At 36.6% G+C, this 14,628-nt stretch overlaps 1 protein-coding gene across 1 annotated transcript in view; it reads left to right on the forward strand.

Annotated features, from left to right (window-relative positions):
- The window catches only part of LOC125232347 (neuroendocrine convertase 2), a 177,082-nt gene that overhangs the window by 155,534 nt on the left and 6,920 nt on the right, over nt 1–14,628 (forward strand). Inside the window, exons 8-9 of the mRNA XM_048137975.1 lie at nt 7,042–7,154; nt 10,874–11,074. Coding sequence (XP_047993932.1) covers nt 7,042–7,154; nt 10,874–11,074 — 314 coding nt within the window. The remainder of the gene's footprint in view (nt 1–7,041; nt 7,155–10,873; nt 11,075–14,628) is intronic.

The following is a 14,628-nucleotide window of genomic DNA, read 5'->3' on the forward strand; positions in this document are numbered from 1 at the left end:
TCTCCATCCCTTCAACTATCTCCACTTAAAAATACACAATTATACAATTCGTCAAAAATATACAATTCGTCGCTCCGTTTTGCCGTGAAAGACGGACAAACAAACAGACACACACACTTCCTCCCATTTATAATATTAGTATGGATTATGGTTGTCATTGACGTTGTCTGCCATGATTTAAAAGTAATAAAATTCGCATTATTCGCAATGCATTACCCCTTAAGAAAATCTTTCAAGGGTGATAAAATCAAAATACAAGTTATTTTTTAAGTCTTAAAAGTCGCTCTACAAAATGTTGGTTATTTTAAAGAATATATAGGCTAGGTTTCCACTGTTAAATTTTTTGTTTTGATTACAGGGCCCACCCGGTATAATCAATATTTTATTACTTACCTATAATACCTACGTTTTTCTTGTGTTGCTACAATAGCCTAGGAACCATCCGGTCTTGCTACTACTGGGAAAATAACTTAATTCTATAACAGTACTTTTTATGTCACCAAAAATTAAGTTTGGTAATTTGAAATAGTTTTTTTAGTTAAGCCACCAAAATTTGTGACAAAAAACGTATAATAGAATTAAAAAATATTATTTTAATTCACTAAAAATCAGGCGAAAATGGAATCAGGACTTTTGTTTTAAATTCGACTACTTTAATTTATGACCTTTATAACACATTAAGAAACCACCTATTTTTGTGAATGATACTTCGTAGTAGCAAAAAGCGGACTAATTAAATCAGTTATGACACAAGCAATAAAAGGACAAGTGAAGTTATGGTTGTTTTGTATATACATTATGTGTTGAAAGACTATGAAAACTGAAACCACCCCAAAAACAATACGGATGTTCAATATTTTACTAGCTCGGAATAACATTCACGGCAAAAATTACATAAGCAAAAAAATTGGAACAGACTTTTCGTTAGGATCATAATAAAGAAGAATAAAAATTAATCCACCTTTAAATGCTCGCCAAGAAGCGCTAAAACCACATACGTACGTACTGAAATAAGTATTTTCATATTCTTCTTACCTACAAACTCTCTACCATTGACGATGTAATTTCCTGCATTATTTCAAAAGTGACTCATGTGTTCAACCGCATTTTCATTACATCATGGTATAATAATATATTTCGTCACCACTACTATCGCTTAAATAGCTCAGGTTGTACTAGCGTAACGTAAAATGACGGACGGTCCTGATGTCGTGGGTTCGATTCCCGGCAGTTGAAATGAACTTTTTTTGGTTTTTATTTTTATTTTATTTTTCTTTTACCGCCTTTTTACCCCCTTTATTTAAAATATTGTTTTTTTTTGTTGTATTATATAACATTTTATTTAATGCTGTGAGTAATTTAGGTACAGTCAAGATATTTAATTCCCTAGCCATTTTAAAATGTTATTAGACACATGTAATGCAATAAGGTCGAAAACTGTATTTCAGTATTAGTATTGATTGAAGGTAACCTAAGGTTCAACATCGTTCCTCCCCGCAACCGCAATACTCTGTCTTAGCTAACCATCGCTAGACGTTATGCCCTTACAATAAGGATTTAAATGTACAGTGACAGTTGTCCGGTATGACTCATAGATTTATATATTATTATTAAGCTAGATTGAGTTGTTAGGCCAAAAAGTGTGTCCACATGAGAGGGTAAAGTTGGGGCTGGTGTCCCTCTCGCACTTATTGCCACTGTCAAAATTATTTGAATGACGTCATCACTGTCATTATTTGGGGATACCAGTCAATATTCAAAGTTACTACCAAATCTACTAATACCGAATTAAAGGTTTTTTTTAATTGCGCAAATCTTTGGTTTTATGGCTTCATAATAATGACTTACCAATTCGCTACAAGGTATTAATATCCTTGCCTCGATATAATACAAAAATCATTTAAGAAGTTTATTAACTTAGTTATCATACAGGTAAAATTGGTAAAAACACTACTACCTGGTCACACGTGCGAGAGGGACACCAGCCCCAACTTTGACCCTCTCATGTGGATACACTTTTACTATCCTAATAAAAACGTTTGTCTGCACCGGTGATAAAGTTCAATTTATTATGGCAAAAAAAGTGTGAGCTCAGTCCCTATTGAAAGTCCATGGTATGACTCAATGAAAAATTGGCTAAATAGTAATCAGAAAACAAGCAAAAAGGGTAGAATATATTTCTATAAGTTATTTCGTTGGATTACATTACAAAATGAATGTATAATACATTATAATACTCGTTGTAATTGTATAGATTTAAATAAATAATTTTATTAGTTCAAATTAATGACCGTCAAGGAACAAAAACTAATTGAGTCGCTATTAGACCGTTTTCACATTATCCGATCCGATAACGGATGTCGGAAGGATATCAATAGATGAATCCAAGACTCCGCCTGTAATGTATGGGATATCGGTCCGACATCCGATATCGGATCGGATAATGCGAAAACGCACTTAGGTCTACATTTTACACTTTTGAAAACCAAGATTAATTAGAGTCAGTTGTATGGTCGGTATGTAGTGTAAATAAAAAGTCGAAAAGTAGTAGGTTCTTTCTATACTTTTTGCTATGTATTTTATATTTCAATAGGCAGGCTTTTGTACCCATATTACAGTACTTTCAATATGTGCTATCCTATAATTAAATTCGGACACTCGCGTAGACACTTCTAATATTATTTGAATGGCATTACCAACATTAAATCTCCTTTTGGAAATAAATTTTAAAGAATATCCCACTATCAGATCAGAGCCACTGGTATTTATTTTAAAACCTATAATAAATAAATCCGATTAACCTTTGGGTTGTCTGCTGTCGAATTTAATTATTTTCATAGAAAATATTTTAATTTGTATCCTTCCAGCTCGAGATTCTTGGAAGCCCTGTAAATTTTTCTTTGTGACAACAAGATATGACATGTCAGGAAATTTACACATACTTACATACATTACATACATTTATTGTAATAAACGTAGTACAAGTGACCAAGATAAAGATGATACAGTAGGGTATTTTTAAAGTTTATGTAATGAAGAAGTAAAATTGCGGCCTTTTTTAGGTATTTCTATTTATGGAATAAATTGGAAATATCTAATACCTACATACTTATTATATATTGGTAGCCGCTCCATTCGTTCAATATTCGTTCGCAATTCATTTTGACATTTAAGTCATTTGAGCATATTATGACAAAAGGTATTTTGATAAAGAGTTTTTAGTGTGTCGCAGTTCCATTTGCAATTTTGATACTTAGGTCTTTATACACTAAGTTGGTTATGGCATGAACGATTTTTTTCCTAAGCAGATAAGAAGTTAACGTTATTAGCATCAACAAGAATGTTATAAATGCAATTTAGACCCAGATTTTTAAAACATTTTTGTTATGAATTGTGCGTCCTTGTATTTAATGTCATTGCAGTAGCTTGTACTTATCAACTTATAATATAAATAAAACATAAAAGAAATGAATTAAAAAAGCTGTAATATCTACGACCTACGTATGCGACGACTGAGATTTGAACCCGTGACCTGTAGCTTGTAAGTCTAACGATAATCGCCGGGGCTATACCTGGCCGTGACATATGGGTCGAAATTAGACTTTGCATAGCTTTCGCGTGTTTGTAACAAGCGTTGCTTCAACGATTCTGAAGAATGGAAGAATACATTTCACAAGATGACGGAGATCTGTCAAATGGTAGAAGAGAAAAACGTGAGATAGATGTATGTACTGACAAGTATATACTCTTTTCGACGACTGTCAAATCGCATGCCTAAAATAAATATGTAATTTTTTAAATTACTTTGGACTTTATTATCGGTGGGAAACGTCTGTTTTTAATCTACCTAAAATATTACTTATGTAGAAATAGGCATGTAATGAGGAGGAACACTCAAAGGATACGACAGATGGCGCCACCCTATTAGTCCGTGAGACGTGAGAGCGAGAAGCTGATAATTATGTTTTTTTCTCTCTCTCACATATGAATGACAGTGACATGCCTAGACTCTTGCATAGGCGCCGCCTGGCGGGGTAAAATGTCAGTGTGCCTCCTCATTTACGTTAATCTGTAATAGAAGAACAGAATAAAAAGCATGCAACACGGCTCATCACCTACTCTCGGCCCAGCTCCACTGGCGTGGTGATTTTCCATATGGATTCCTAAATGTAAGACACTAAGGTCCAAACCAAACCACGCAAAAATGTAAATATATTATTAAATTAAAGTATTAAATAAAGGTCAAACTTATTGGGTGGATTATCATGCTGTTAATATTGTTAAATAGGGACAGTAAAAGTCAACCTCGTACTATTATCTGTTCCTAATTTGCCCGGTCAAATATTTAGATTTTTTTATTTCCATATAAATATATTGGTGGTTTTTATATGCTAAATATCTGAAATATTATGTGCTATTCATTTCTGCTTAAAAATATCTGTTGTTATATTTGCTCTAGAGCACGTTAGAAAAAATTCAAAAATTCTATATCATTAAAAAAAGTCTTATTTCCCGTCATATATTTAGGTGGCTTCGGGTTGTAAACCTTAAAACTGATTTTTTTTTACATGTGTCCACCATTAAATTACTGTGAGGTATTTTGCTGAAAGAAAACGCTTATTTTTTGGGCGTAGTTTTTTTAAATATCTTCCATTCCAAACTATTGGTGGATTCGAAAATATAGGTTTTTTAAATTGCGATTAAACGCTGTATATGAAAAAAAAACTACTGTTGTAGAATTATTTTCAAAAATATCGCACCGTTCTTAGGCTACAATGAGTTCATAGAACAATGGCGAGAACGTCAATGTATGGAAAAGTAAATGATTACCAAAAACCCGAAATCACTTATATTTTCCGTGACTTTTACAGTGACTCGCTACAGTGTAACTTATTCTATAATGGTGGCCATACTTATAACTTTCTGAACACTTAGTAAGTTAAGTAATTAAGTATGTGCCTGTGTTTCACTGTATATTTTTGTATCATATTCGTCAAGTCGGCTGAAACAATAATTTCGGTTCATGGGTCGACGAGGAATTTAGAAGGGAATAAAAATATGAAATAATCGAAAAATCGTAAAATACACGTAGCGATTTTACGACGATACAACGACGACGGTTTTCATTAGCCATCATCGAGTGAATTCGTAGGTACCTATCCCTTTTATTTTGAATTTGAATTGCGCGCTTGATGGATGGCCGCTCTGGCATATTGGATTGGATTTAAATGCTTCACTGAGCAGTAAAGGTTGATTTATCAAAGTGTCTACTTTAATATGGGATTCCATCTGCGTTCAATAAAGGATCTGACACATGACTATTTAAAGCAGACTAGACTAATATGACAAGGAATTTAGGTTATAATAGTATTGAGGTTATATTTATTTAAATGATAAATGCACAGCGAAAAGACAGTATAAGATTTATAGTTCGAAATAGTGTACAATAAAGTTGTGATGAAGTAGATACATGATACATGTTACTTGTGTTTAAATAAAAGCAATATTTATTTCAAATAATTACGCTTACCTACATTGAATGTCGAACGTAAGTTTATTTTGCCGTAGGTAGGTATCATGTTTGGTATTAATGTCCGATGGTCTGATCCGCCATTCTTCTACATTATAGGTAAGTACTTAATATGCTAAAGTAGTCCTAAGCATGCAGATATTATTAGCAAGAATAACATTTAATTATTATAAGGTACAGTACCACTATACCAGTAGAGTGGAGTAGTAGAGTGGTAATGAGGCTTAAGTAGTTTCATGTGCTCTGCCTACCCCTTTATGGGATACAGGCGTGATTGTATGTATGTATGTATAAGGTAAAACAATACCTACATACACGCGTGTAGGCGTAAATGGTGTGATATTTACGAAAAATAATTATTTAGGTCCGTAAGGAAACAGAATGTTCGGTCCGGTGGTCCGGACAAAATTCTGTATACATATTTACTAATTAAGATTAATGAAGACACATTACACGGGTCACTAATAATTAATAACGCACGTGTATCCGGTTTAGATATGATCCTAATTCTGTTATTGAATTTATCTCAAATTCTGATGGTGCGGGGGCTGTAGGTAGTTGATATGCGATGAAATATTGAATCACCGCCAAATTGGATGAGATCGCTAATTTAAAATCTGTTTTTGGAATAAGTTAAGTACACCTAGAGTATTAAAAAAATAAAACTATATATATATATATATAAAATGTATATATAATATATATATGTATATATAAAATACTATATATATGTATGTTCAATATTTATTCGGTGGTTTATTTCGTACATAGTGTGAAATAATTTCCGTATCCTTACGTAACAATTTCAAATGAAACTCGATACTTATTTCTAGTTTTGGGTGTATCTGGGTTAGGTTTACTAGACATATTGGGCCGTACATGTTCGACAAAAAACAATAGTTTTATTTGTTATACAAGGGGGCAAAGTTGTATTTTAACGCCGAGTGTGGAATTGAAAACCGAGGAAGTGAAAGGATTCTATAGTTGAACCACGAGCGAAGCGAGTGGTTCGAGAATAGAATCCTGAACTCGCGAGTTTTTTAACACACGAGAAGTAATATACATTTGCACCCGAGTGTAACACAAAACTTTTCCCCTCACTATAGCGAGGAAACTACAACGCAAAAAATGCGTTTATCACTGCTTCCAGTAGTTCCACAGGTGGTAAATCATCTTTATTACTAGATTCACCTACTTTTATCAATTTTAAAGCAGTCAATTTGACTTTATTCAAGGTCAAATTACTTTACCCACTAGTGGATAAAATGCGTTTTTACCCGCTGGTATTAAAGGACAAAACACGTGTTTCCGAGCTAGTGAGAGGAAAAAATAGTTAATCATGGTCTATATATCTCAACGTAACTTTATTAAATTTTTAAAAGTTGTGGGACAATATATAACATTTGGTGGGATAATTTTATTTACATTTAGCATTTTCCTCGCATTCCCTTACAAGCTATATCTGTCTGCTATAAGCACTTCGCTCATATGTGTTGTTTTTTTGTACACAGGGTCGAAACGGTCTTGGCAACATCTACGTGTGGGCGAGTGGGGATGGCGGTGAAGACGACGATTGCAATTGCGACGGCTATGCTGCCTCCATGTGGACTGTGTCCATCAACAGGTAGTTACAACACAAGTAAAATATCAACAGATACCTATCGGGCACAACATAGGCACAACAGAAGTTTCAAAACGTAGGTTCAATCAACCAATTTGAATCCTAGGCCACTCTAGAACCCTATCTCATTTATACCGTGTTATTTTTGCCATAAGAAGTCACATTGGCGTTTACTGTGCAGAGGTTCTACAGTGGCCTATGATTCAAATAGTTAGGTTGACTGTACGACAGAAATGCATCTTAGCGTCGACGTTTAGTCTACTCGATGGCACATCAAAATCACATCATTGTCGCAAATGCGCGCCGACACTATTTTCCATAGCGTGGACAGTGCCGTCGCTCAATACAACTAAATCAAAATGTTTTTCTTATTGAGCATTAGGTCGAAATGATCTGGGTAACATCAACGTGTGAGGTAGCGGAGACGATGGTGGGAATGACGATTGAAACTGTGACAGCTACACTACGGTGTAGACTCTTTCCATTTACATGCAACAGGTAAACACATATAAGTTGGTATAAGCTTCTAGTCTATTCTATACTTTCTCGTAGTGCTGATTTGACAACGAAGCCACTAAAGGGACACTAAAGGGGGTATTCAACACTGGTATTCAACACCGGATCGAAATGCTCTTGGAAACGCCTGTTTAGGCGGGTAGCGGTGATAAATCCACTTGGATACTCCCATACTGCCTCACGTGATACCTTACATTATTACCTTACAGTTTGGCGATGGATTTCCAAATAAACACTTAGCATAGTCAACGGAAATCCTAATTCGTTAATTCAAATTGTGTACCTAAATATAAGTTTACAGTATCTTAATGAAGTTACCAACTTTATTAGATAATTCCTCGCAAAAATGCTTGAATGAGCGATTAGCGGGATTTTCTCAACTCCGAGAAGTTGCTCCTTGCTTAATTACTTAACACAAAGTGGGAAGCCAATTAATGCTCAGCGGCCGCGGTTCAGATAGATTCAACAAGTTTAATAATAACTAAGTAGTCGAATAGTATTGAATAAACTATGATTTAAACTATCCATAGAATACAGGTAAAAACATACAACACTGGTTACAACATACGGTACATTCACAATATAAAATCACGCCTGTATTCCCAAATTGGTAGGCAGAACACTTCAAGCAGCTCGATTTTCAGTTTGTCTACGGGCAATTTCAGAATTTGGGACCCCCCAATTAGCGTAAGTTGTTAACAAAAATTAACTCACTGTCAGTTTTGTGACGATAATTAAGCATGAAATTTCAATAAAAATATTGCTTTTGTGTTAATTACAATGAATCTACAGACAGATTTGATGCTTCATTCTCGTCACAAAACTAACAGCGAATTCATTTTTGTTAACAACTTACGCTAATTGGGGGGGCAAATTTTCAAAATGCTCTTACTACTTAAAAAGCGAATCTGTGATATTGCTAGCCGATACAAATGAACCACAACCCACAGTCGACTTCTATTACGACACCCAAGGGTACCCAAGGAAAAGGGGTCGTGAAATTATTACCCGTCACGGGTTATTTCTAAAGTAACAAAGGTGTATCACAATATTCCTATATTTGATAAGTATTGTGGTCTGTCTATCGTAATATACAGGATGATTTTGTAAGTACTGGTCAAACTTTGAAGAGTGACTTTTGAGGTTATGAAATGAATAACTTTTATTATGAGACCAATGATGAAATGGTTATTTCGTATATCGTCACTACTTTTAAAAAATCTCGTATCTCACGCTGTTCCTCAAAGTTAAAACGCAGTAAGTCTATATGCATTCCATACATACTTACTACAATTTTCTTTTCATTGACAGACGAAGATACAAGTTTTTTAAAAGTAGTGACGATATTTCAGCTGACGTGATGCCGCTCATTTCTATGGAACATCCAAATTTTATTCTAATGATTGCAGCATTGTTTCGATAATAAAAGTTGTTCATTATGGCCTCAAAACTCACTATGCAAAGTTTGGCTAATACTTAAAAAATCATTACGTAATAGTTATTTGTTATACAAGGGGGCAAAGTTGTATTTTAACGCCGAGTGTGGAATTGAAAAACGTGCAAGTGAAAGGATTCTATAGTTGAACCACGAGCGAAGCGAGTGGTTCGAGAATAGAATCCTGAACTTGCGAGTTTTTTAACACACGAGAAGTAAAATACATTTGCACCCGAGTGTAACACAAAACTTTTCCCCTCACTATAGCGAGGAAACTACAAAGCAAAAAATGCGTTTATCACTGCTTCCAGTAGTTCCACAGGTGGTAAATCATCTTTATTACTATATTCACCTACTTTTATCAATTTTAAAGCAGTTAATTTGACTTTATTCAAAGTCAAATTACTTTACCCACTAGTGGATAAAATGCGTTTTTACCCGCTGGTATTAAAGGACAAAACACGTGTTTCCGAGCTAGTGAGGGGAAAATAAATAAATATTATAGGACATTCTTACACAGATTGACTGAGGCCCACGGTAAGCTCAAGAAGGCTTGTGTTGTGGGTACTCAGACAACGATATCCATACTAATATTATAAATGGGAAAGTGTGTGTGTCTGTTTGTTTGTCCGTCCTTCACGGCAAAACGGAGCGACGAATTGTCGTGTTTTTTTAAGTAGAGATAGTTGAAGAGATGGAGAGTGACATAGGCTACTTTTTGTCTCTTTCTAACGCGAGCGAAGCCGCGGGCAAAAGCTAGTATATAATATTTATAAATACGTAGAAAACATCCATGACTCAGAAACAAATATCTGTGCTCATCACACAAATAAATGCCCTTACCGGGATTCGAACCCGGGACCGCGGCGCGGGACCCAGGCAGGGTCACTACCGACTGCGCCAGACAGGTCGTCAAACGTAACATTATATTATATTTGATTAAACCGTACAAAGGCGTATTAAATTTTCGGTATCAGTAAGAGCAATTACCTTACAACATCAATTGATTATACAATAGGTGTATACCTGGAATTTATTATCGACGCAAATACGTATCAGTTTCAAGCAAAGCTAGAATTACGTGCGAAATCATCCGATTAATTAACTGATACAATTTAAACTAACCTGATAAATTGGCTTATTATGATATAGAAGCTATACATGTTCAGAGTCAAGAATATCAAGATAATATTATTATACAGTGTGGCGGCGGATCTGCATCAGCTTCAAGTCAGTGACTGGCAAGAGGCTATGCAGAATCGGGACAGGTGGCGATTTTTCATATCGGAGGCCAAGATTCACTATGGATCATTGAGCCAAAATAGTTAGTCCTAGTTCGTACTATTCGGTACAATTACCAGGACTATGTCACTCGCTCGCGGTCGCGCGTTATGTACCTACACGCTAGCCATTCATTCGAATGAACAAGTGGCCGAGGGGCGTACGTACCTACTATTTTTCTGAGTTTTACGTAGTAACTCATTAGTATTATAAATTGAAATAGATATCATACACGAATGAAAAAAACGACAAGGCCCACTGGTGGCCGAGCCGCGAATCGAACCCGGGTCTTCAGCTTACGCGGCTAACGTCATTACCACTAGACCACCCGCCCGCCCATTATCATCATAAGTATTAGTTAAATAAAGCGTAGGTATTTGACGTTTTGCGGGCAAGTGAAGGATCTGTTACGTTAGTAACTTATTAATAATCTGTGCCCTGTGTGTCTGTGTGTGTGTGTAATTATCGTTATTTCGTGCTTCTATTTCAGTGCCATCAACGACGGACAGAACGCACACTACGACGAATCCTGCTCCTCAACCCTGGCCAGCACGTTCAGCAACGGTGCAAGGGATCCAAGCACCGGAGTAGCTACTACTGACTTGTATGGAAAATGCACGGCAACGCACTCTGGGACTTCTGCTGCGGCGCCTGAAGCTGCTGGGGTATTTGCTCTAGCCCTTCATGCCAAGTGAGTAAACACTCTGGATAACATATTCAACAAGGGTTCCCTCTATTTGGCATAACTTTAATCGTCCGAAACGATTTTCGCATAACAGACTTCGCATAATCGATTTTCGCCGAATGTTAATTTGGCAGAAAACTTATTTGTCATAATCTAAAATAATACGAATATTACTTTGTCCGAAAATAAGTTCGCATAATTCTGTTTAAGCCGATTGTTTTTATGAATAAAATTATATCGCATAATTGTATTTGGCATATTTCTTAAAATCAGAATATCTACCCATACCTACTAAATGCTGTCAAGAGAGTCGGTTTGGTTAGGTTAGAACTGCGACCTCAACAAATACAACATTTTGTCAAGAATTTCGGTTAGGTTAGGTTAGAACTGCAACATTAATATAGTAGTATTACCTATGTTAAAAATCTGCGTGGTAAATTTCGACTAAACCATGTTATGCAGAAATAATTTATGCATAAAAACCATTCGGCGGATAACCTTTATGCATGAAATATATTCAGACAAACAAAAATAGCCTAGACAAATTATGCATAACTTATACTATGCCATAACAGATTATGCGAAAGGTGAATTATGCCAATATAGATTATGCCAAAAAGAATTATTGATATTAAGATTATGCCAAAACAAGGAGAACCACCTACGAGAGATCCAAAAACTGGTGTAGCTACTACTGACTTGTATGGAAAATGCACGGCAACGCACTCTGGGACTTCTGCTGCGGCGCCTGAAGCTGCTGGGGTCTTTGCTCTAGCCCTTCATGCCAAGTGAGTAAACTTTAGATAACAAGTTCAGTAATGGAACAAAGGATCCAAGCACTGCCCATACAACCATTTCAGTCGCAAAATCTTCAAATCAGTAACTAACTGTCAAATGTGACATAACGCGTGGTAACGTCGTGCAAACAATGCGACCGTATTGTTACAATAACAAAGTGTAGTCGTCGTGTGCACTCGTTACGGTAACAAAATGTGTACGAATTTGTGGCTGTCAATGTCACTGTCAGAATGACTTTTAACGACACTTTATTAGTCGACGTTTGCACACATAACGGTAACAACATGTGGACAAATTTGTGGCTGTCATTGTCACTGTCAGAACGGTTTCTGACAGTGACATTGACAGAATTTGTACACACATGTGTAGGTCTGATTACCGAACTGCTCCTAAACCACTGTAACCGCAAATGACAATCTGAAATACGAAGGTTTCTCAAACTTTCTTGTGAAGTTGTGGACTGGTTGCTTTGAATCATTTAAATATGAGCGAATTAAATAATAATAAACGACGACGACCATTTAAGCACTCTTCGACATTTTATAGAAATGTGGGAAAGTTAAGAAAAGTGCAGAATGATAATACAAATAGAGAAGCACTTTATAGTTACTTAATGTATTAAATATATAATTTTTAATTCTTATTGATAAAAATGAAGTGCAGTGTTGCTTTACACAATAAAAGTAGGAATCAAATGAAATAGAGTATTTACTGTGATATTAATAGAATTTCTGTTGCGCAATGATAGTTTTTTTCAGTACAGATGCTGCTTTTTACACGCAGTAGTGCGAGCAAATCAAGCAATGATTCATTTCTTGTCTGGTCGAAACACTTAGCTTGGATTTAGGTACTGAAAATCGTCATACGATACACGTGCGAAAAGGACATTCACAACTCGTGTCGATTTAAAACACTCCCTTCGTTCGTGTATTAATTTATCGCTACTCGTATCGATTTTCCTCTTTTCCGCACTCGTATCTACAAGTATTTTGTTTGGGTTACAAAAAAAAACATTTTATTTACTCTACTACGTTTTATTTATGTCTCTTTAACATTACAAATTTGTAGACACTTATCTATACAAAAATCTTGACAAAAGAAGTACAGATCGCTGAAATTAATGTTGATAGTAATATTATTGACGACTACTTCAACAAGTGTCAATTGTGAAATGCCGCAAAATACTAGTTGCTCTATAGAAGACCATAATAATATGATCCCCGATCCTTTACAACCCAGCAGCTCGGTACGCACGTTACATTTTTTTTTAAATCTTCTTTAGTGAGGGCAACTGAGTACGACGGCATATTTAATTGTTTATAAAGTTTGAGGATACCTGGAAAAAAATAATACAAGAATTACGCCATTTTGAAAACAGCTTTCGGTCACGCGTGTACGCTGCGACCGTTTTGCGACCGTTGGCGGTGTAGCTACTACTGACTTGTACGGAAAATGCACGGTAACACACTGGGATATCTGAAGCGGCAACTAAAAGATACTGGGGTCTTTGCTCTAGCCCTTCATGCCAAGTGAGTAAACACTCTGGACCCGAACAAAATAGTTTGCGTAGGAACGGCGACCGAATGGTTAAGGGATCCAAGCACGGAAAAGCGGTACTACTCTGAAGAGGCAACTGTATGGGGTAAATGCTCTACGGTGAGTAAACACTCTGGGTAACATATTCAACAATGGTCGGCAGCAGCGCCTGGAAAATGCAGGCAACCACTGGAGTCTTTTTGCTCTAGCCCTTCATGCCAAGTGAGTAAACTTTAGATAACAAGTTCAGTAATGGAACAAAGGATCCAAGCACTGGTGTAGCTACTACTGACTTGTACGGAGAATGCACGGTAACACACTGGGATATCTGAAGCGGCAACTAAAGATACTTGGGTCTTTGCTCTAGCCCTTCATGCCAAGTGAGTAAACACTCTGGATAACATATTCAACAATGGTGCAAGGGATCCAAAAACTGGTGTAGCTACTACTGACTTGTATGGAAAATGCACGGCAACGCACTCTGGGACTTCTGCTGCGGCGCCTGAAGCAGCTGGGGTCTTTGCTCTAGCCCTTCATGCCAAGTGAGTAAACTTTAGATAACAAGTTCAGTAATGGAACAAAGGATCCAAGCACTGGTGTAGCTACTACTGACTTGTACGGAAAATGCACGGTAACACACTGGGATATCTGAAGCGGCAACTAAAGATACTGGGGTATTTGCTCTAGCCCTTCATGTCAAGTGAGTAAACACTCTGGATAACATATTCAACAATGGTGCAAGGGATCCAAACACTGGTGTAGCTACTACTGACTTGTATGGAAAATGCACGGCAACGCACTCTGGGACATCGGCTGCGGCGCCTGAGGCCGCTGAGGTCTTTGCTCTAGCCCTTCATGCCAAGTGAGTAAATACTCTGGAGAACTAGTTTAGTAAATGAGCAAGGGATCCAAGCACCGGAGTAGCGACTACTGACTTGTAGGGAAATGTACGGACACACTTTGGGTCGTCGGCAGCAGCGCCTGAGACCACTGGAGTCTTTGCTCTACTTAGCCCTTCATGCCAAGTGAGTGAATACTCTATATACAACATGTTCAGTAATGATGCAAGGGACCCATTGGACCCAGGCACTGGTGAAGCTACTACTGACTTGTATGGGAAATGCACGGACACACTTTGGGTCGTCGACAGCAGCGCCTGAGACCACTGGCATCTTTGCTTTGGCCCTTCATGACAAGTGAGTCACACAGTGAGATACGCTGGATAC

The sequence above is a fragment of the Leguminivora glycinivorella genome, chromosome 13 (assembly GCF_023078275.1).
Source record: "Leguminivora glycinivorella isolate SPB_JAAS2020 chromosome 13, LegGlyc_1.1, whole genome shotgun sequence".
In the NCBI taxonomy this organism is placed as follows: domain Eukaryota; kingdom Metazoa; phylum Arthropoda; class Insecta; order Lepidoptera; family Tortricidae; genus Leguminivora; species Leguminivora glycinivorella.